General features: G+C 44.9%; 1 protein-coding gene across 3 annotated transcripts; it reads left to right on the plus strand.

Moving 5' to 3' along the window:
• Positions 1 to 6,396: 6,396 nt before the first annotated feature.
• mpz (myelin protein zero) lies at positions 6,397 to 20,854 on the plus strand. 3 transcript variants are annotated; one of them, XM_056392433.1, is made up of 7 exons: positions 6,397 to 6,619; positions 8,055 to 8,221; positions 10,877 to 11,090; positions 11,969 to 12,098; positions 12,565 to 12,607; positions 17,200 to 17,229; positions 18,264 to 20,854. In XM_056392433.1, exons 1-7 carry the CDS (start codon positions 6,574 to 6,576, stop codon positions 18,273 to 18,275), a joined length of 642 nt encoding a protein of 213 aa, XP_056248408.1. In that variant the 5' UTR covers positions 6,397 to 6,573; the 3' UTR covers positions 18,276 to 20,854. The 3 variants fall into 3 exon arrangements, with proteins under 3 accessions (XP_056248408.1, XP_056248409.1, XP_056248407.1); XM_056392434.1 differs by lacking the exon at positions 17,200 to 17,229; XM_056392432.1 differs by lacking the exons at positions 17,200 to 17,229; positions 18,264 to 20,854 and adding an exon at positions 16,875 to 17,168.
• Positions 20,855 to 24,063: the final 3,209 nt, after the last annotated feature.

Genomic DNA, 24,063 nt, shown 5'->3' on the forward strand with positions numbered 1-24,063 from the left:
ACACACAAAGAACTGTTGGACTGGAAACTGCTCTTATCTCTGCAAATAAACTCCCATAAACTGTATCTTTCAGCACCGTAGTGGTGGTGTTTACTTATTCTGAGCCACACTATCGGCTCGAGGAAGTCAGTTGGTCATCAGTCATTTCGGTCAAGACTGTTAATCTCTATTACTCGATTGCCATGAAATTTAGTTCAGATATTTGTGCTCCCCAGAGGAGGAATCCCAGTGGCCTTGGTGATCCCCTGACCTTTCCTGTAGTGCCACCAGGAGAATTCTCTCAACGACTATTGGATGCATCATGAACGTGGTTGAACATACCTGCTAAATATCAGCATATCAGCTTTCTGACATTAACATTTCGCTCAAAGCAAGGCTGTGTACAGCCTCACAGCTGTTAGCACGGCTCTGATCTCTCAGCCTTGTTTTGATCTCTTGGGGGGGGGGGGTGTGCACCAGGTGATCAGTAATGCATTGCTCCAGTGAAGCAGCAGGAAGTTGTGCTGAAACACAATGAGATCCAGGAAATAAATCGTATGAATTGGTAGGTTGGAATTCCTGCGGTTGCAAGGGGGCATATATCAATTCTGCAGTTTTATAGCACTGGCTTGGCTGCAGGATATTTACATGTAAAATGTTGCCAGTTCTGTGGTGACTCACACAGCATGTGGCACACCATTGTCACCGTTTTCACATGCAGAGAGGTTTGTATTTCCTATACTCCAGAGCTTGTGAGATCACTATTTGTTATGCCATCTCTGTATGCAAGTATGCATACTGCAGGGTTGGTGGTTTGCCTATTATTTGTGTGTGTGGGCTGTGTCCTGTAACTGCTGAAGGGGAGTTTGAGAAGGACACCATTGTGGTAGAATAATCATGGAAATTCCAAATCCAAATTTGCCTGCCCTTCTCGTCTACCAGTGTTTTTCTGTACCGTACTCTTTATCTTTTCTTTTTCCACTTCCTTCCCCCTCGTGAACATTTTTTTTTTTTTTTCCTCTCGTTTGTCTTTTTAAATACATGAGACTTCTTTACATCTGTTACATCTGACATTCATCTTGAATATCATCATCATATCTTGTCTATTTTTTTTTAATAGAAGCAAGGGACTTCCTGGTATTACTAAATCTGAATTTCAAATAGCATTTGTCAGCTGCACTGTTGTTTTAGAAGTTGGCTTGAAACGGCAAGTGTGAGGGATGGAAAAGGCCCTAATGGAAATCAAACAAGCAACAGAGCATGAAATATTGAAAATGCAAATATGTAATGAATTCTATTCCATATTTTGTGTGCTGTATGATCCAGGCTTTTGTTGTGAATTACTCTGAAGGTTGACTGCGGCAAACGTCTCTGCTTAATTTGTATACGTGTGATTGTGTAAGTGGAGCGGAAGCGTGAAAGTCTGTGAATCTTTGTGTACCTTTGTGTTGGGTGAAGTGCCTGCATGCTGAGACGTTTCTTTATTTGCTTCCTCTTTTGTACATGTGTAAATAGGGTTGTTTTTTTTGTTTTTTTTTTATTGTCTCCATGTGAAACTGCGTGTGCCTGGTTAACTGTCCATGTGTATGTATATATGTGTCACTGATGTTTACCGAAGGGAGCAGCTGGCGCACATCACGCGCCTGCGGGGCATTGCAGCACAGCGGCCTCCATCTCCACCAAGGTCCTAGCCCGTGTTCAAACAGCTGTGCTGTTAGTTCACATCAAGTCACCCGTTCAGACCGGGGTCCCGCAGGGGGAAGTTGCAGTTGCAAACCTACCTGCTCACCACCTCTGAACTCTGCTTAGCTACATGTTAGAAAGTGGCCGGGGGCTTTGGAGTGTGGGGCATGATTTAAAAAGAAAAATGCCCCAGAACTGATCTGTGGTGTTGTGACAGATGAGAGGCAAGATGACTATGGCTCCTTGGTGCTAAAACTGTTCCAACTGTGTTTCCCTTTAAAGTTTTAGGAGGTGTCCCCTAAAGCAGGGTTATGGATTACCTTCAACTGCAAAGAAAAAAGTGGGGCATCTATAAAAAAAAAAAAAAAAAGCCAGGTTTCACCTTTCTCTGTCCTTTTGTGTCCCTCTCCCCACCCCACCCCATTCTCCCACATAAGCTATCTGTCTTGTTCACAATACCCCTTTCTCCACCCTGAGAACAATGCGTTTGTTCTCCTCCACCTCCTCCTCCCCATCCCTCCATCCCTTTCTATCCCTCCATCCATTTGTTTGGTGCTCTCTGTGACATCTCTGCCATGCCAGGCCATGAGGGAGAGAGGGAGGGACAGGCCCTGCATTGTCCCCGGCTGAACCCACGGAATATCAATAGTGTTTTTCTTGAGCAGGAGCGCCGAGCGTTGGCCAGTAACCTTTCAGATTTGATGATGTCAGGCCCCCTCTTTTTCGGGCCCTTTATATGATTTCCCTCGTCCTTCAGCAACCACTCCAACAGGGTGTTAGGTCCTCAACACAAGAGACAGTACAGAATTGTATGCACTGTGTGACTCATCGGAGCACTTCATCAGCTCAGTTAAACTAGTACAAGTTGCATTTTGATGTGCCAACAAATCCTCCGAATTACATGACAACATACTTTGTAACTGCCTTCCAGAGCGTTTCTTGGTTGGTTTGTTGGTTTCTGTGGTTAAGGTTTGGTTAAGCCAGCCACACAGACCGAACGGTAATGGTCTTAGTTAAAAGAACCCAACGTTGACAGGAAACGAACAGTACAACTTCATGTCAAAGTTGGACGTTGCTTTGATGACCCCTCTTTTCTCTGGTGACTTTACGGCTCTATAACAACATCCCACATGTTCTTTTCCTTCCAACAGACAAGAGTCATAATTTCTGTTGCTGTTGGAGGTCTATGTCACTTGAACTTAAATGTCTCATTTTTGGACTTTGTGAAAAGACATTTTTCACAGGATGCCAAAGAGGAGTGATTACTTGTTGAATATTACCATGTTCATAAACAGCCATGTTTTCCACCGCTTTGTTCTCAGTTGAAAACCCCCATTGAGCCCCGTCAGGGGAGCTCAAGTACCCCTTAAGTGACACCACCATTTATTTCAACCGTTTATCCATTAACTTTAGCTATTTGAAGTGTTGATCCATTACTTTCAAGTTCTCTGCTCGCTTGCTAACTAGTGGGTTCAGGTGTTACAGCTGACTGAATATTGTTTTTTTTTTGTTTTGTTTTTTATTAAAATTTTTACTTCTGTCTTTTCAAATTACTTGAGCTACTCCACAATCTTTCCAAGTACCTCTTTCAAGTACTCCTGGTTGGGAATCACTGTTCTAAATGCTGAAAAGATATTAACTGGATACAGATGCTCTGCAGTCATATTTTTTTGTGGCAGTTTCCTACTCGAGTTGTGTTGTTTTCTTTAGTCTGTGCTAACCTGTGTCCTATTAGGAACCCTAACTGGTATAACACTGCTGTATTTATATTTAATCCTGCCCTCTAGCATTTAACTTTGGACAGTTTTCTGGCCAATTTCTTGCCATGGTTCATTTGCCTTGTTTGGTTATGGAAATTTTTTCGCTTGATTATCCAACCCCTGCAGCAAAACTGTGAGCCGATATAGTCGTTTATGAGACTACTTTATGATTGGTTTGTGATGGCGGTGGTCGTTGTTCCCCACTTCTAAGTGCTTCACTTGGGCCCACACTGAGAGACTTGTGCTTAAGGGGGGCAAGATTGCAGTGCACTCCATTGGGTCATTGTTGACGGTCATTAGTCTTATGACCTTTGTGTGAACCAGCCTCTGTGGTGTGTATCTCTTCTGTTTCTCCCCGTCTTGACCGACGAGGATCCCTCCAGCAGTCCCATCTCAAAGGCGCTCTCCATTCACAGAAGCCCTCCACATTTTGAGAAAGCCATTCCCCTTCTGCACATCTGCCAGCCTGCCTTGTGATCAGGGCTGCACTCAACTGTGACAAACATACTCAACATTGCAGAAAAATTAGACATGGATAGAGTTGACAAGAGCCCCTAACATCTACAGTTCGGGATGCTTTCCCAGACTGTGATTATCCCACGGTCTTTTGACTGTATGCTTGATATGTTTTTTTTCATCCCATTGGAAATAATTCTTCGTCAAAGAAAATTACAATATCAGAAGAAAATATGCTCTGTTAATTTCTACGGGTGTCTAATGACATGCCCCCACCAAATGCAACTGAGGCCACTGTCTCAACGCGTGAAAACAAGCTTGATGAGTTATACAGGCAGACATTTGAGATGGTTTCATTCACACAGTGTCTGGAGCCTGAGGTACTTTGCGTATTCAGTCATCTCTAATAACACCAATTGATATGAAGCCTTGTCCACCACAATATCGCTAAAGTACAGCTGAGGACTCATGTATAATTTCGCAAAAATCTCTAAATGGCTCTACACATGGAGTTTTCTCTGTCTGTTTCTCTCTGGTACCTTTCTCCCCTCTCCTCTAACTCTCCTCTCTGTATAATTTAGCAGCAGATAAGCGCTCCCTCTCCTACATTAGTGTGCTATATCACTGCCAGCTAAAGGAATGGAGGCCTTCGCTTTATATGTGATACAGTTTCTGCCTGCCAAGCTCAGCCACTGCTGCCGCCACTGTCACTCGGTGCTGACGAGTTTGGGCGCTTGCCACATTCTGCACCTGCCAGGCTCATAAAGAATCCCCCTGTTTCTCTGGGGCCTGAAGGCAGGATCTGCCATAATTGTTGAGGATGTCGCGATTTAGACGTTCAAGCCAAAGCTTAGACAGTTGATGGCGCCAACAAGTTGGCAGATGGTCCATTTTGTTCAGCTGATCCGTCAGCGGGGTATTTGAGGTGTTAAGAAGAATGAGCAGTTGTGATTCGTCACAAGTGGCAAAAATTTATGCTGCGGTCTCAAATGTAAGCAAAAGTCGATCTATCGCTAAATGCTTCGCCGCTGTCTTGGCCAAGAACCCCATTGCACAGGAGATCCTTGATTTGTAGCACAGGAAACCTGGATAAGTAGGCTCAATAAAATAACAACGTGAAGTGGATGAAGTGGGCATCCTTGTTGAGTACCTCCTCTTCTTCTCACTCTCATCATATATATATATATATATATATATATATATATATATAATATATATATATAAATAAATTGCCTGGGGGGTAGGTGGAGTCACTTCATGATTGATATGGCTCACACTTCATCGTTGAGTATAAGTGAATCCAGCCTGTGTGTTTGCTGAAGCTGGAGGAGTACCGCAGACCATTAATTTGTGCATGTATTCACTATTACAATGCCGGCGGCTAAATGAATGCATATTTATGACGTGTGACAAAATGATGGAATGAGGCCTGCAGAAATTAGGCTTTTGCAGAAATTCCACTCCGGCGTGTCCGCTCATTCACACTGCTGCCTCTCTTGCTCGTTTTCTTTCCCCCCCTGCATTTGCCTCTGTATCTGCTGCTGTCTTGCTCTCACGTCTGTGCGTCTTGTCTTGCCCTGTCCTCATATCAACCCATCTATATATAGCAGGTCTCTCCCCACACTCTCGCTGTCTCTGTTACTGGAAAGGCGAGGAGTGGGCGCTGCACTTTGAATACACAGCTTTGTCCAAGGCAGGAGGAGAAAAGAAAGGGAGAGGCCGGAGAGGAAGAAAGCGCCATTGACAGACGGGCAAACACCAGTCAGCCCCTGTCCCCCCCTCTCTCCATTGTCTCTAAGTGCTAGACGTCAGCAAATGACAAGAATCTGAAGAGAGGGAGGACAGAGAGAGAGAGAGAGTGCGAAGAGTCGCGGCTTTGTTTGGGCGGCTGGCCTCAGACCCGTTGAAAGTGCAGGCAGAGGAGAAAGAGGGGATGGGGATGGTGGAGAGAGCACTGGGCTGACCTCGCTGCAGGATCCCCTACGTCCCCGTCCCGTCCCCCCCCCATCCCCCTCACTGTAAACAGACACAGGCCGAGCAACTTCCCACCATTCCCCATGTAATATTTACATATGAGCAGTCATCACGTAGGGAGCGACTGCAGATGGTCATGAGTCCCTGTCACACAGCCCTCGCTCGTGCCTACATGCTAAGTGCTGATTAGCACTCCCTCTCAACTCAATCACATCATGGTGAGGGTGTAATCCAACACATTACATTCATCATGGCGTAATGCTGCTCAGAGTTTGCAAATTCGCCCCAAGTTGCCCATTGTTTACCCAATTAATTCACCAGCTACTGTACAGCGCAGGTGCCTCTTGCCTGCGTTTTTCCTCCACTTCAAAAGATAATGTGTGTAATTTGTTTCAATGAGGGATGAAATGGCAGGAAGGGTGGAGGTGGGGATGGAGAGGGGTGAGAGGGAGGGGGGTATGTGTGGAGAGGAGGAATGGGCCGGGCCGGGCCTTGGCGAGGGGTGTGGTTGGGTATAAACCAGGGGACAGTAGGTTTTCTGTTGTTGTCTTGTTTTGAAGCCCTCTGCCCTGGCATCCTGCACCCCTCTTCTCTCTTTTTCTCTCTTTCTTTCTTTCTCCTCCTTCCACTCGCACTCCCTCCAGAGTGGGACTCTTCCTCGACAGACTCCTGTCAGGTCTGCGGCATCAGTCTTTTGGGAGCTCCGTAGAAGCCTGAAACCATGCTGACGTTTTTGGCGCTGGCGTCGGTCGTCCTCCTGGGAATAGGTAAAAAAAAAAAAAAATTAATTAATTAAAATTCCAAAATATTCTTTTAACTTTTATTTTATTTTTGATGAAGTGTTAAAGAAGCCCACACTGAATTTCATTTGTTGAAAGTGTAGACTTAGAAATAATTTTTCCAGAGATGGTGGAGGTTAAAGGTTAAATGAGGATGAAGAGGAGGAGCTTTTTCTGTTTTCCTCTTCAATGTTTACCTGAAAATTAATGAAGTTGATGTTAATAAAAAGGATCAGTAGGTTAAGTAGTGAATTTCACTGATATGTAACATTTCCTTTACACTGGATTAATACTAAACTAAAGCATTTAAATTGATGTCATGGTCTTTGCTGTTTTGATTTCATCCAAATTTGCCATTAGGACACCTGTGGAGAATATAGTTCCTTTTCAGATGCTGTGTGTCCCAGCTGTGTCCATCTGTGCTCCTCTTCTAAAGCAGGTGTCTCCAATCTTTAGTTTAACAGCACTACTATTATGACTTTTAAACCGAGGGCTGGCAGAGTTTTTACTCTCGAGCAGATGCAGTAGCTTTGCCTTTTCCAATCCTGTCAGATATTTGCAGTTTTCTGTCTGAATTTTAATTAAAAATGCCAAGCGTGATTTCACTGACACGTTTTGCAGTGGCTGCACAAACGCCAATCGCTCAAGGACGCGTGCAGTGAAAGCTGTGAACTTTACACTCTGGGTGGCAACAGAGGCAAAAAAAAAAGAAAAAAAACTCATGAACACTTAGGACATAAGTGTTAATGTAGTTGAGAATACTGTGAGTCATGATCTGTTCACATGCTTCAAGTTCTACTGAACGATACAAAAAAATTGCGTTGTGGCTAATGTTAGAGTGGCAGGTGTGTGCAGCTCCCGGGGGCTTTGGTGGGTTGTTTGAGATGCTGAGTGCATTTTCTATGGAAGTAAAATATTGATTTTGCAGCCAAAACCAAATTAACATTGATCATTTAATATTATTTAAGCATAAACAGTGCGCATGATTAAGCCAACATAATCCATATTAATGGAGAAAATGATGTTCCCCTTTGACTTTTAGAGACTAGCACCAATATTCCAGTAATAAACCAAATATTTTCTGAGTGCATGTCTGAATCAATAGTGGATCTGACACCACTAAATGTGCAGTTTAACATGTGTGTCTGGGTGCATATCTAAGTATTTGGGATTTGTTTTATGGATTTCAAGGAGAAAACTAATGAATGGTGTGCTGCTTTGTATATCTCCTGATTACAGAAGGGATTGAAAAATATTCAGGAATGTGGTGATTTAAGGAAAAATGCAAGTCGTTACATGCGTTCACAGCAAAATCGTAAAACAAGTGTTTGTGTATTTGCATTTTTGCAGTTAATTTTCTACAGTAGAAGGTGGGTGTTATTAACTGCATTAACTCCATCCACCTGATTTGTGTCTCCCCCAGTGCCTGAGCAGTCCCAGGCCATAGTGATTTACACCGGCTGGGAGCGCCACGCCCTGGTGGGCTCCGACATCCGACTGTCCTGTTCCTTTTTCTCCTGGCGCTGGACCTCGGAGGACGTCACCTTCTCCTGGACGTACAGGCCCGATGGCTCCCGGGACAGCATTTCTGTAACATACACACTCTCACACGCACAAACTATACACTAACATCTGAGCATGCCATCACAGTGAAAAGAAAATATGCTGTCCAACTTCCATATAGTCGGCTCTCACATTCATGAAACCTGTAAAAAAGGGTTAGGGTTAGCTGCACTTGATGAAACTGTCATGGAACAATCTTGACGCAAGTGCTACAAAAAAAAAGTTTTAGCATCTTTCAGCTTTTTTTTGCTGCTTTGATTCACTCTGATCATCCTCATCAAGATCAGGCAGCTGTTTCTATGAAAAAGCTCTGATGAACCCGCTGCACACTACCTGCTCAGCACCGAACAGCAGTCACAGTTAATGACTCGCTGTTGATCACGGTGACGCGTTTAGCAGCTGAAGAGCTGAGGAGATATTTGGCATAAGTCTTTAAGTTGGAGTCACAGCAGCGGAGCAACTCCTCCCCTCTTCTCCTTCAATGAAATCCTGATTTTGTGTACCCTCAACTTGAAGCTTGAATCTTTTTACACATTCAAGGAGCCGCACATAAATATTTTAGAAGACAACACAACAACATCCTTTACAGCGACAGAAGTGTAGACTTGCCAGCAACGGCTTTGTTTGCTGCCAAAAGACTTTTTTGTTTCTGCCGTCTCCGCCCCCCCCGCAACCCCCCCCACCCCCCCCGCCCCCATCCACCACCACCACCACCACCACCACCACCACAGACGAGCAGAAACTTAGAAGAGGGAGTGGTGCACTGATGTCACATGACCCGATTCTCTACATCAATCTGGAATTCTGCTGCTTTTATATGAGGATGATAGGAATTTAAACGCGGCTGATCAGGATGGACAAATTCACAAACTTTTGAATAATTTGTAGAGAACTCTAAGCAAATGATCAATTTAATTTAATAAATGACAAATCCAGGAGAGTGTATTATCTAAAATGTCATCACACACTCAAACAATGCTCAGTTTATTCCAACACACAAGTGCAATTTGCATGTATTAACTTAATATGGGAAACAACAGCTGCACAGAAACTTTACTCCTAATCTTCTTATTCCTCTTGCTGCCTCACCTGCCTCTCGCTCTTTAATTTCACTCTCCCTGCCCTTATCGTCCTGCCATCTCTCTAATCTCTCTATCTTCCCATCCTGACTGCGCCTCCCTATGTCCACCTCCCTTAATCTCCTCCTCTCCAGCCCTGCCTTCTTTGTCCCTCCCCTCTTCTCTCATTATCTCCTCCCCTCACCTCCTTCGCCTTCATCTGTCTCCCGCAGTGCCCTCACTTTGAAACTAGATTTCACTTCTCGCTCTTTTTTCTTTTTTTTTCCCACTTATCTTCTGTCGCTCATTTCTCCACCCGCCTGGACAGATTTACAGTTTCATATGTCTATCTGTTTTCATGCTGCATTTGTCCTTTTAAAATGTCGCATTTGATTTCTGCCATGTTCATCTTATATGAAAGGTTGTGTGTAATTCATGGAACGTGCTCATGTGTCTCACAGGCTCAAGTACTGAGAGCCACAGTTTCAACCAAATTTGACCTTGACTTTGTGGGTCATCGCCCCAAATTAGTATTTCTATTTTAAAAAACATCATTTCTTTGAACTCTGGATTTAATTTGTGATGACATTTTCCTGCTATAAAGGCTTTTTAGTTGTGCTGATATGATACCAAAGCAATACTATTGTACTTATCTCACTTTTCTGAAAATGAATGGTAAACAGGCTTTTCTACGCAACTCATCTGCTTTTCCATTAAAAGAAAACGCCAACGATCTAAATTATTTTATTATGTCAAAAAGGAGCAAAATCAAGACCAACAAGATCTGATCTTGAATGAACAAGATCTTGAAATAAAAACTGGCTAAATTTTGAGGTAAAGCTGCTTGAATCAGTATTTTACAGGGGCTTGAATGACTGTCTGTAATGTCGCTCATAGTGATGAGCCTGTAGTCTCTGTAGTCAGCCGGCTCAGCTCTATAGAGCGTTTTAGTGTCTTTCGGCTTATTGTTTTGGTTTTTCCAGGCCTGAAACTTTACCATTTTGGTTCATTCTCTGTGTTCGCGTAGCGCTGTTTCAGCCCCAGAAGGCAGCTAAAATCCACTGTACGCTTCCTGCACTAGACCAAAAGGCAGAGGGACATGGTTAGTGACGAGAACACAGTGGTTCATTAAGCAGGAGTTGGTGGAGACCAAAGCAGAGATAAGAGTGAATGTTGCGTTTGCAAAGTTTCACAGAAACACAATTCCAAATGAATGTTAATGTTGCTCTGCATCTATGTTTAAATAAGGAAAATGTTCGCTTACAAATTCACCATGTCAGATCAGATCATGTGTTTACATCTTCCACTGCCCGCAAGTGGCCAAAAAAATCACTTATTGTAAGTTTAAATTGAGGATGATCTATTGAAGAACTAGTAAGAAAAGACCGTGAATTTGATTTCAGTCTTCAATGCTTGATGCTTCCAAGATTTTTTTTTGTCTTTTTTGTCTTTATTTTGTACGTAACTTCAAAATATGTGTTGAATCTGAACCACCACAGGAAGAGTTAATCACATATAAAAACCACAAAAACAGTTAAATGCAGCAGTAACTCTCCAGTAAGTACTTGTCACCATGGTAACACCACATACATAAACAGCTCAATGTCCTCTCTGTCTTCTACAGATCTTCCACTACACCGGTGGTGCCGCCTATGTGGACAACAAGGGCCCGTTCAGGGACCGGCTGGAGTTTGTGGGTAACCCAGGCCGCCGTGATGGCTCCATCCTGCTCAAGAACCTGGAGTTCAACGACAACGGCACCTTCACCTGCGACGCCAAGAACCCCCCTGACATAGTGGGCCGGCCCTCCAGCGTTCGCCTGCTGGTTTTTGAGAAAGGTGATATGGGGAAGGGAGTACAGCGAGTTAGTGAGCCCCGTGGGGGTGGGGGGGGTTCCCCCGGTAAAATCAAATTCGGCAGTGTGTTAAGTTTAATGCCCGCATTGTCTTACATCTGTGTCTGCTCATTAGCTTTCCACTGAGCCCATATGGCATATTTTGGGGAATGTTTTTCGTCAGAAACCAACTGTTCTCAATTGTTGTTATAATCATTCCAAACTCTGAAATTAATCTCAATTTGCCCTGTGCATCAGACTAAAGCGAGCGCTGTGTTCAGACCAGTCGTGGCGCTGCCTCATTTAAGATTCCTCGCACTTCCCGTTAAATGAAATCAATTACAATGTTATCTCTTTTTCTATTTGACATTGCTATCACCGCCTCCTTTTCACTTCTTTTCTCCCTCCGTCCCCCTCGCCTTCTCCTCCCATTTCTCTCTTTTCCCCTTTTCCATCATTTTCGACCGTCTCATCCCATCCCCCCACCTTCTCCTTCCATCCCTCTCTCACCTTTATTCTACCTTATCTCTCCTTCTCTTCACCTCCTCTTCTCTGCCTCTACTGTACTTGAATCCTTCATCTTTCATTCAACCTTTATTTTACCTTTGCTTTTCTTTTCTATTCTACTTTCATGTCTCATTCCCTTTTCTACCAGCTTTGTTCCCCCCCCCTTCCTCTCCCATTCATTTCCTCTCTCCTATGACAACTTTGTTTCTTCTCTCGCCCCTTTACTGTTTCTTTCCTCGTACCTTCTTTTTTCTTCTGAACACTCCCAGCCTCCGCCTGTCACTTGGTTTCCATCTCTTCCTCCTTTTTATCCTCAAATTCTCAGCGTTCTCCTCTCCTCTTCCCTCTAACCACCCTCCTCTCCTCTATCCGCAGTGCCCATCCAGGCTGGCGTGATCACAGGGGCCATCATCGGGGTGGTGCTGGGCCTGCTAGTGCTCATCGTGGTCATCTACTACCTGATGAGGTTCCTGGTGGCGCGCCGTGTCTTCAGCCTCAGTGTCAGGTCAGTGCCCGGCCTGTGGCCGGCGGCGCTCTGCCAGTCGTTTCTGTGCCAGGGACTGGAGCTGAGGCCAGAGCCCATCCCTGGCACCGACACCTGTGTGGCCAAGCTGGCATAGCTGTGGTGCCACGATTTGATTTGGTTTGGTGTGCAAGGTTTAGATTTGAAATTAGTCAGCTGGAAACAGACGGATAGGAGCAAAGCAAGATGATTGAAAGTGGTGAAGCGAAGGTGTCTGAGTGTATGATCCACTAGATCATGAAGATGATGGATCCATTATCTTGCTCATACCTTTCCAATCTTATTAGATCTTAACACATGGAGCACCGGGGGGGCTGTGTTTGACACAGGGCCAGTAGATTGAGTTGATGTTCTCTTTATGATGGCTGCCAGGCAATGCTGCCCTGTGACCACTGGAGGGAGAGATAGATTCGACATTCTGACATTGTCTTTCTTTTGTCCCCTCCAGCAAACATGGCAAGAAAAAGAAAGAGGGATCACAGCAGAGACAGGCAAGTTCCCTCCACTCCTTCTTCCACGTCCGCTCTTCCTCTTCCACCTCCTCCTTTGCCTCCTTTCCTCACACACTCCATCCACTCAACAACACCAAAATGCAACAGCCTTGTTTGCTGTCACATTCAGGCGCAACATGGTAAAATGACGTCCTTTTAGAGAGATTATAGTAACATTCAATCCAGTGTTTGAATATTTGTTCGGCACAGGAAACGTGGTGTCAGAAGGAATATTCATCTATTCAGTTGCAGCGCAGCCACACAATAGCACATATCCAACATGACAGTGCATAACGGCACAGTTTCATAATCGCATTCCCCAAATGCCGGTCCAAGCTGCGCCAATATGTCCGCACACATAGCCGTCTCCTCCTCGCAGCAACATATCAACCGCAAAATAACATGTCATTCAAACTCTGCCCGGCTAACACTAATAACAGTGTTCAAGCTGTTAAAATTCTAGTGCCGTGTGAACATTCGAGGGGCTTAAAACCCCTGTACTGTCCCTCCTATCCCACTCTCTGTCGCGGCCCTCACTCCTCCTTCAGCTCCCTCAGGGGGGCCAAAACAGCACGGTACTAGTAAACAGCCATGGGGCAAAAATCAAACCAGCGACTGTGAAATGGCTGAGGCCAGGTCACGGCACTAATGCTATTGCTGTATTGAATGGGACTGTGATTTGCTCGCTGTGGGGAAATGGACAGGAGCTACTGATTTCGCTCACTGGGAGTCAAATGAAAATCACTGGGCCTATTATGGTCTGGGCTGTTATCAGTGGTTTTACGCTGCTGCACGCCAAGGATTGGGGTTTTTTTTTTTCTTCTCTCCCTTCTATTCCTCATGGGAGTGTGATAGCCTCAAGTGGTGGATTAATCAGACATTTTGGTGGCTTGTATTCTTTTGTGCATACAAGGCACCAGGGCAAGTTCTGTTTGATTACTCTGTGGTAATGTGGGGGCTGGATGGTTGCGGGGGTGTATTGTAATCGACTGTACGCCTTGCATGCTGATAATGGGGAGGGAAGAAAAAAAAAAGGGGGGAAGTCAAGGGATTTCAGTTCAAGGCGTTTTCCTAAATCAAAAATGAGCTTTGAAATGAGAAGCGCGCAAAGATATCTGAGGCAGGAGATCAAAGGTGTTATTGTGACAGCGAGTCATTTAGCCGCAGGTATAAGCTAATGTAAAGATGAAGCATCGGCATCGGCGGCGGCGGTGGCGGCGTCAGGCTTCTCCCGGCAGGTTAGGAGTGCAACGTCTTGCCCTTGCGGCTCAAACCTAGGGGGCGACACCAGTGAGGGCCAACCCATCCTACTACCTCAAACAAGTGCACTCGCTCTCAACTCCCCGGAGCCCTTCTTCCTCCCTCTGTCTTCTTCTTTCCTTTCTACTGTCGTTTGATTGTCAGGTTACTCTTGAGTTGCAGTCAGTTGCTCTCAAGTGCCTGCGGCGGGTGACAGTGCATATATGAATAAATAACTCGCCGCCGAAAGGACACTGAAATATTTGACAACGTTGTCATTTACAGTTACTCTCCTGAAAGTCTCGGCTCGGAGGAAAAATACACCGCAGAAGCAGCTATTCCATCTGAGCTCACACTCACTTATTTTTTATTTTTATTTTTTTATTTTTCCTCTCCTCCGAGCTGATCCCTCTCTTGTAGCTACGCCACACACAGAGCACCCACGGGATTTTATAGTGCACTCATAAGTGGTTGTTTGATCAAATAGCCCTTATTAGGAGGCTCTGCTGACACCACACAATTTTCTATCAGCCTCACCATCTTTGTTACTTTCTGTTTGCTTGGCTTGCACTACAAATCTCCAAAAGGCTGTGGGTGAGCGAGTGAGTGAGTGAGTGAGTGAGACAGAGAGACAAAGGAACCCCGTGGTGTGTGCTACTCCCCATTAGGTGGAGTTGTGGGAGAGGAGTTTACCCCACAGCCACACACATAAGAAAGCTCACAGGGGCGAACACACACACACACACACACACACACACACACACACACACACACACTGTACTGGAATGATAATTGAGTGCACTCGGTATCGATCTGAGCTCAAACAAACACACACACACACACACAAACCCACCCCACCCATTCTTCTTTCCATCCCCCAATTGGCACCCCAACCTCCTCCCCCCCCACTTCACTTCATTTCACTCCCTCCCTCGATCTCTCATTCACATTCCCTTTTATCCGGTCCCATGTCTCTCTCTCTCTCTCTCTCTCTCTCTTCAGTCGCATCTTCCTCCTCCTACTCCCCCCCCCCCCCTTGTTGTGCCTTTTGACTTCCTCGCTGACCATGAGAAGCATCTGTCTGTCTGTAATTCCCCCACTCACCTCCCCTTCTTACTCCCTCCCTTGCTCTGTTGATCCATCCCTCACCCTCCTCCCCATCTCCACCAACACCGCCGCCACCGCCGCCTCTCTCCCTTCCCAGTTTCTCTTCCTCTCCATCCTCAGGTCTGCTGGGTTTTGATCAGCTTCGGTTCTGGACAGAAAATCACTATCTCTCACCCTTCATCTGCCTCTCAATCTCCCTCCTCACCTGTCACTGTCTTCTTTTTAGTATGCAGCAGGGGACGCAGCCACTTACCTACCTATCTATCCACCCCACCCCCCCCACCCCCCACCAGCCCTCCTATTTTGCCACTGTACCCACATTTCCTTTGAAGTGTGTGCAGCTCCTGTAACAAGGGTGGTTCTGCATTCTGCCTAAGCAGGCTGGAGTGTGTTTACGAAGCAGCCCCGTCATTAGCGTGGGAGCTCTGCAATACATTGCAGCACAAAAAGAGTCTACCACTGGATGCACGATGGTAAACAATACAATGATATATAAGAGAATGTAAGTGTGATTGAGGGTAATGACACCGGATGGACTGCGCCGCAGCCCAGTGGAGCCGGATGTTAGCTGTAACGAACGCCTCGGTTGCGGTCTTATCAAAGTGCGTGCTGCTTTTGCACAGTGCATAATTAAAGATGATAAATTTTCTAATGCAATCAGTGGGGTATTATTAGTCGAAGCTTCAGCGAGAAGAAGCAGCCCCTGGTGTGCTTTCCACCGTTGACTAACCTGATGTATTAGAGCAGAATTATTTCAGTCTCTAAACCTCAGATCCAGCATGCTTCCCGTTCACTCTGTCTGTCCATGGTAACACTTCACAGCAGTGCACTGGCCTGAAGTCAACCTGTGGAAGTGTGTGTTTTTTTTTTGTTTTTTTTATAATAATTCACAGTGTTGTGAAAATGTACATATGAGTGAAGTTTTATTCAGTTCCATCAAAGCATTATCCTGTACTTGTGATACTTTTCAATAGGTCAGCTCGCAGGTTAATGCACTGGAATAGATTTATTGTAAAGTGAAGTTTGTTGTTGTCTTGACCTTATCTCCACTCTGTCCTTCCTGATTTGTGCTCAAGTAGAGCCTCATTTGACTTCCTTTCCCATCTTCCTCCTCTTCCTCCTCTTCCTTTCATAGAATTCATTCTCAAAGATGTTTTTAGACATTGCACAGACAATATCCAGAATAAGTCGGAGTGAATGGATGGATTATATAAGTGCTAGTTGGATGAATATTTGAAGCTGTTGTTGGCCTTTTTTTTTTTTTTTACACAAATATCATGAATCCAGTCAAGCGGGTCCGACCACAGCTACAGCAAAGTGGTCTGGGAGGTCCACAATGAATAATTAATTCTCCCGCACACTTGAAACTGAAAAAGGCTGGATTTCAGCTATTTAAATTAGGTTACGGATTCCATGTGTGGTGTACGTATAACTGTTGTTTCAACAGTATTTAAATGAATATATATTTTATACATGGTGCTGCATGTCCTAACTTCACACAGAAATATAGAGACTGAAAATGTTTCGTAGATGTCTAACAACAGTCACGTTTCAGTCAACTTTATACTTACTTAGTACTTACCTACTATTCAAACCAGTATTGGTCAATTCCCTGTGTGTGTGTGTGTGTGTGTGTGTGTTTGTGTGTGTTTGTTGTGTGTGTGTGTGTGTGTGTGTGTGTGTGTATGTTTGTGTGTGTGTGTGTGTGTGTGTGTGTGTGTGTATGTTTGTGTGTGTGTGTGTGTGTGTGTGTGTGTGTATGTTTGTGTGTGTGTGTGTGTGTGTGTATGTTTGTGTGTGTGTGTGCGTGTGTGTGTGTTTTATTGATCAATTGTCACCCAGTTGTCACAGGTGTTTGGAGCCGGCCTGCCACTGTGTCCCATCCTAACGCATGGTTACCTGTTTTGTCACCCCCTTACAGCTCTGGACACCGCCCCCTCTCACTTGCTACCCCCTCCCCTAAAAGGACTGTCTCTCTACCTCCTCACCCCTTTCTTGTCTCTCCATATGTCAGTCTCTCCTCCTAAATGTGTTTTTCTCTCCTCTTCACACAGCTCCACCCATCCTGCTAACCCCATCTCTCATCCTCTCAACTCTAACGTACCACATCTCACCCCCCCACCTCCTTCCTTACCTCCCTGCCCTCTCTCTCTCTCTCTCTTTCTATCTCCCTCACGCTCCTTTCCTCCTGAAGTGACTCTCCTCCCCTGTTCTCCCCCCGACCCCCTCTCCCTCCTCCCCCACAGGGCCCCGTGCCTCCCGCTGACCCCTCCAAGGTGAAGGCGGCCGCCTCGGAAAAGAAGAAGCAGGAGTCACGCAAGGATAAGAAATAGGATACGGGGAGGGGCTGGGGCGGGCTCGCCAGCTGGCTGCTCCAGCCCGTGCGCCAGGCGGTGGCGAAGTCCCAGCCCAATCAGCAGCAGCGAACCATAGTCAGAAAGACAGAGAGGGTGGGGGGAGGAGGGGAGGAGGGCCGGGTGCTGATGACCATCGACCTGGAGCTGACCCGCAAAAATGGGGAGCAGGGGCCCAGCGGTGCGAGAGGGATGGGGAGATCCAAAGCGCTTGGCCTTCTATCCCACCTCGCCAACCAGCTCACCTTCAAACAATAGACCAATAGGGAGGCAGGGGAGGCCGACAGGGGGAGGAAGCTGTTGAGGATAGGAGAGTAGGACGTCTACTGAGGAAACAGCAGAAGAGTTACCCCGCAAACCTACTTTACACCCACCACAATGCCAACCTGAGTCCCTGAATAAATGAGTCAAATCATATCTGCTCTTGTCACAGGCTGATGACTGTAGACGCAGCAGCTATATGGGCCGAGATCTAAGATGTCGTGATAATCTCTTACACCAGCTGGCACCCCAAGTACTTTTGTCAGGTCATAAGATATGCCATTTGAAGCGAGACCCTAAGACGGCTGGGTTTGATAACAAAATCTAAAAAGCAGCTCCCCGGGTTTTGCCTTTCTGGTTCCTTTCATTGTGATCCTATCCGCCGAAAAAAAGCTTTCTCCAAGTGCGTCCGATACGCATCACGAATCCCCAGCTGCAGGGACAAGCCAATTTGCTTTTTCTCGAAGGCGACGTGTCAAACTCTAACTCCCCCCCCCCCCACCCCCCACCCCCCCACTCACCCTGATCTTCAGTCTCTTTCTTCTCCTATCCCATTTCTTCCTCTTTCACTGTGAATTTCCTGACTTTCTTGTTAATTCAAATTATAGAGGTGATTTATATGCTAACTGCTCTATCCTGTTTCTCTTCCTCTCTCACTTCCCTTCCCTCTTTTCTTCCTTTTCTTTCTCCTATAGATAAAGGTCTGACTTCTCCATGACTGCCTCCACTCCTCTAGTCTGCTCCCTCCTTTTCTGCCCAGCCTGATGCAACCCCCATTATTTCCCATTATCTCTACTCTTTCAAGACAGCACTGGCTGTAAGAGTGGTCCTACTATATCAGTGGCAACAGTGTCAAATAATTTTTACAACGCCTCATCGGAGACCCTGTATGCGCTCATTGGGCAAACTGTAAAACTGTTTAAGGCCTAACTATGCACATAACTTCCTTAAGAGGAACCCGAAAGACATCCCTCTGTGTTTAGAGTCCCCTGAATCTTCCCCCTTAATGTTTACGACTCAATCACACACACTGAGCGGAGCTGTGAGTGCACTCTGGACTTCAGATAGAGAAAAAAGAGAGACAGAGAGGGAGAGGAGAGTGATAGTGGGAGAGAAATATGATTCCTGCTCTCAGCCAGCGTAGATAGAGGTTCAAGCCCTCAAGCTCGGGGTGATTCAATCCTCTCACATTTGAGCTAATGGAGGTTGTCGCCGTGTCCCTGCCCTGGCTAAAGGGGGCTATTTCTGGCGCTATGAGAGCGTCCGGGCTTACTGTAACAGCTGCACATTTTTCAGCCAACAGGGGACGGGGGGAGAGAGGGAGGAAGAGAAAGAAAGAAGCAAGCAGGGCGGGCGGTAGGGGGAGCCTGCTGCGCTGTTTGTTGCACGGGGCTGTCCGCTGTTGACTCGACGGCCGGCGACTGACGAACCCGGGATGACGTCACGGCCCCCCCTTCCACCCCCCCACCCCCACCCCCACCCCCCCAGAGGGGCTGGCGGATGCTCTCAGGAGTCTGACAAAAGGGCTTACTAGGAAGAGGTGCAGCTTCTGTGCTCTCAGTTATTTTAGGTCCAGTTAATCCGCTCGCGACTTTCTCCTCGCCAGCCCAGGGCTAATTATTTTAGCGCGTGCTGGTAACCAGATATCTCTCTCTACATCTTCCTCCCTGCCTCCTCTGCTGTCTTCGCCCCTCTGTTATTCTCTCTTCATCTCAGCTCCCATCTTGGGATTCATCTCCTCCCACCAAACCCGTGTTTCATTCTCTCTGTCTTTACGTCTTTGGCTTCCTTTATCTCTTCCTCTTCCTGTCGTCTAGTGATTCTGCACTGCATTATTCCCCCACAGAAAAGGCCTATACACAATCCACTCCACTCTTTAAGCCTCTCCTTATCTGACTGCCAGGCCTACAGCTCAATGCTCTGCTCCTCTTTCCTCTCTCCTGTCCTTCCTCCTCTTCCACACCCTCCTACTTCTCTTTTTCAAACTCAGTGATGGACATCTCTCTCCCCTCCGTCTTGTCCAGTGATCGCCGAACGTCCTCTCTCTTGCCCTTCAAAATGCCACCTCCCCCAGAGGCATGTACCCTCCCCTCAGCCCTCCTTCCACCGATCCCTTACTGTCTTATTTCTGCTGGTTCGAATGCCAAAATGCTTTCCTCTGCCCCCAACTGGCAAAGGAAGGAAACACATGGGCAGAAATCGGCCTCTAGTTGTCATTGAAGACAGAAACTTATAATCTAGCTAGCTCTTCTCCGGTCGCAAATACGACGTGTGTTTTTATGTATATGTGTGTCTAGTTAAAGAGTGTTTAAAAGAGATTTGATATAAAGCAAAAAAAAAAAACAATATTTTACCCTAAGTAAAGCAAATAATGTTTTCTGAGACATTTTTTACATGTGTACAAAGAAAAAACACATGGAGAACATATTTATCGAGGCAGTGAAGAAATGTAATTGCATTGTATGCAATATGCATTTATATTTCTGACCTTGTGTGTTATTGATGGTACTGTGTGGCTGTGTCTTTGGTGCACGTCTTATTCCGAGGTGAAGGGAAATCGAGGTTGTCTTGCAGTGTCAGAGAAAACACGAGGGGTGGGATGAGGGTTCGGTTAGCCTCAGATTCAACGCGAACGTGGCTGGGGAGAAAAAAAAAAAGGGGGGAGGACCGTACTTGCTGTGGGAGAAAGCTTGGGAGGAAGAGACTTATCTGGTGTGTTAAGCCAAGCCAAAAGTCCATATGTATCACTACAGATAGAGCCCGCTCTTCCCCCTGAGCTTTCTTTTAAAGGTGCTCCTTCCCCAACCCTGAGCCAAAGATGGATTGTGATCTGCGTGCTTGATATGCAGGGTGGATAGTGTAGACTTGAATGTTCCTTTAAAATTCATAACAGGAATGGAGGTGCTATAGCCCACATCTTTATAACTGGAGATCTGTTTCACTAGTCGCTGTTTAACTATCCAGTCAAATGGATTAGTTAGAATGTTTTCTTCTTTTTCAGCAAAGCCACACAGACACCTGACATAAGACAGCGTTAAAATGCCTTTTTAAAAATGTTTTGTTTGTATGTATTATGAACTGTATTAGTCATAGTCGCACAATAACATCCCTTCATTTTGAAATGACTGGAGCTTCTTACATATTTTTTACATTTATTTTAATGCTTGTGATAATTCCAGAGCACTAACACCATTGGATGACTCTGTATAATATGTTGTAAAGAGAACGTAAATAAAAATTAAAGCCCCATGCGCAGCTGTTATCAACAGGAGACAAAGTAAACCCAGCTGAAAGTGTCTGCAGCCTCCTTTCTTTCTCGTCCAAGTCCCAGACATTGAGTAAATCTGTCACGTCTCCGCAATGACATACTTTCATGAACATTTCAAAAGAAGAAATTCCTTCCAAAATGAGATATTACAGAATAGCACTGGCCTTATTAGCTCTCAGAAGACATTTGCATACACAATAAGACCATTTTAGAGGATGTAATCTGGAGACCCGAAATGCTGAACAATGACCACCAGGTGTTTTTCTTTTAGGTACAAAAGGAATTCATTTTCAGAATTAAACTTTGAAACTCCTTTACTGCACGATGGCAGCCGAGAACTAAAATGGTTTCACCTCATCATGCCCCCTTGCTACCCAACTACCAAAAAGTAATGATGATGAACAGGAAATAAATGCTCAGTAACCATTTACAACCTTTTCACATTTTAAAGGTTGACAAAATGAGGTATAATTTTCAGAGAGGCTTAATTTTTCTGACTTAAAATGCAGGTGGGGTTCAGTGAGCATACATAACCTTTTCAGAAATGCTCCGCTTCATATTCAGACAGTTACACACACACACACACACACACACACACACACAGTACAACCACAGTCTTTAACTTGTGGCCACTGACCTGCTCAGCTGCAGCACCGTAACGACTGGCTAAAGGGATGATGCTGAGCATTACTGTCTGCCAGTGTGTGATTTGATGCTATCAGTAGGAGTCAAAAAAGTCAGAAATGTTCAACTCTTACATATATGGGTTTTATATTTTGGCAGGTGCACTTCTTTGCTGTCTTGTTGAGAGTTAGCTGAGAAGATTGATACCACTCTCATGTCTGTGCGTTATGTATGGAGCTGGGGCCAGGAGACCCTTAGCTTAGTTTAGCTTAGCTTAGAGTAAAGACTCAATGTTGCAGAAACAGCTGGTGTGGCTCTCTTCAAAGTTAAAAAATACACATAACACCTCTGAAGTTAACTATCTTATGCACAGCCAGAAATAGAAAGATGTTAATTTATGGTTTTAGATGAGACAGTTACGTTGTATTAACTGCTTCTTGACAAGCAGCTGGGCGCAGTGACTCCCCAGATTCTTGTGGCTTTTCACATTTCTTCAGGTGCACAAATCTGAAAAATTAGATAAGTGTTAATTAATGAGCTTTACAGGTTCTGGAGGTTTTCTTTTTTCCTCCCTTTGGACAGAACCAGGGGAGTTGTGTCCTTCTGCCTCCAGTCTTTTATGCTAGGCTATGCGCTAAGATAATTTCCTCGTTGCTTATTGCTGCATTCATGTCATATCAGAGTTACTGTAATTACCACTCTGCCACTTGTAGACAGCCTTCATATCAACACCCAAGGTGTAATTATGACTGGCAAAGGTAAATCTGTTTTGATGCTAAAAAAAAGTGCCAGCACAGTCCATTATTAGAGGAAAATAACTGGACAAGCGCAGTATTTTTAACCCTTGCACATTCAACTTTGCAATATAGTTGCTATTAATTGTTATTTTTATATGGTGTTTGCTGCTAAGTAGCTAACCTGTCTTTCTATATTGCTTAATTAGTGTTTGTGAAGCCTAGAATAATGAGTGAGACGCACTAACACAAGAAGACTGACAGCAGCCAGTTGTCCAATGAGGTCAACTTCCAGTAGTAAACAGGAATGCTTCCCATCATTAACATGACTCCTACATGATGTGAATGTGGCATCAGCTCCACATTCAAAGTAACATTACAGGCATGATTGGTATTGATAGTCTTCTCATGTAACATAGGCTAGGTAGCGAAAAGTCATATTTTCCAAAATGTTGACGTACTCCTTCAAAGGATCCTGTTGGTAAGGTTTTTGAGATGTGTTGATTTCAGACCTTTCTTCCACGTCTTGATGCTGCATTTCCCTCCATTTTCCAACATATAAAGTAAGTTACATGTTTTACTTTTGTCATAAAACCCTCAAAGTCTTTGACCTGTTAAATTACATTGTAGCAGCAGCAGCACAAGTTTAGTCATGAAGTCTGAAAAACTGACTTAATGATATACAACCATACTGAGAGTTTGTTAGCATTAGCTAACATTAGCCATCATAAGCTAAACTACTTGTCATACCTGAACACATATGGCTGTAGCAAAATCCCTGAGTGTATTGAATTAAGTAAGGGTGTGTTTTACTGCTTGTGGTTATGAATTTGACTTTTCTAGGTGGAGCACTGTGTTATTTCAGCTTTCAAAAGTTAATCTCCACTGAGGTTAGAAACAAGACTATTAGCCAAATAATATTAGCTTTCTCTTTCTGTTTCCTCTTGAGGTTTAAACTGAACTGTTGGATTTTTTTTCTCTGTCGTATGCTATAGCTTCAATTTCTACATTTATGTCTGTGAAATAAAACACTTCAATAAGAAGCTTTATTTTTTATAATATGTCAAACTCTATTAAACTCCTGTTATTAGGAACAAACCTTGAAAAGGAGCACACCACAGGGGCTCATACCACTGAAGTGTACAGCCGGTATTAGAGGCATTGCAATATAGGAAGAGCCCAGGCGTAAAATGTAATGTAAAAGTAACTGGCAACTGGTGAGAAGACATTTGGTACTTATCTGACACAGGATCGCTCGCTGCATCTGTTGTGTGGGCGCAGTGGTGATGACCTGCCTTATGTTCTAAATATGCTGGACTTAAAGCTAATTGCTGCATTGCACTGGCTATAAATCACTTTGAATTCAAGCAGAGGAAAAAACATTAAAATGTTAACAGTTCATCTTTGAGGATCAATTAATAAATGATTAAACAATTTATCACAGGATTTATTTGCAGAACAGCAGACCTGAGGATTCAATCTTTGCTCAGAAACCAAATAACTGAACACTGTTTGCTTTTCAATATAAATCTCAAGGCCTGGCACCGGTCCCTCATTAACGCGTTTGTTATAAATACTGTATGTTATGTAGAGTGCAAAGTTTCATTTGTTGTGTTGCTGTGCTGACAGCAGTGATTGATGGGCTGTTGTTCTCCAAGGGACCGTGTGTGTTGAGCAGGTGCAGGTACACACACTGACACCCCCTCTGTGAGTGGAATGTGTATGTGGTGGCGACTGGGTGCAGAGAAGCCCTGTGGTAGGAGTAGAGTAGTGGGGAGGGATTTGGGGTGGGTGGGGGGGTCTTATGGCTCAGGTTACCCTGACAGGAGGGAGCAAGAAGCAGGGGGAATGGGATGTTTGGTGTGGGGG

The sequence above is a fragment of the Seriola aureovittata genome, chromosome 12, assembly GCF_021018895.1.
Source record: "Seriola aureovittata isolate HTS-2021-v1 ecotype China chromosome 12, ASM2101889v1, whole genome shotgun sequence".
Taxonomy (NCBI): Eukaryota; Metazoa; Chordata; class Actinopteri; order Carangiformes; family Carangidae; genus Seriola; species Seriola aureovittata.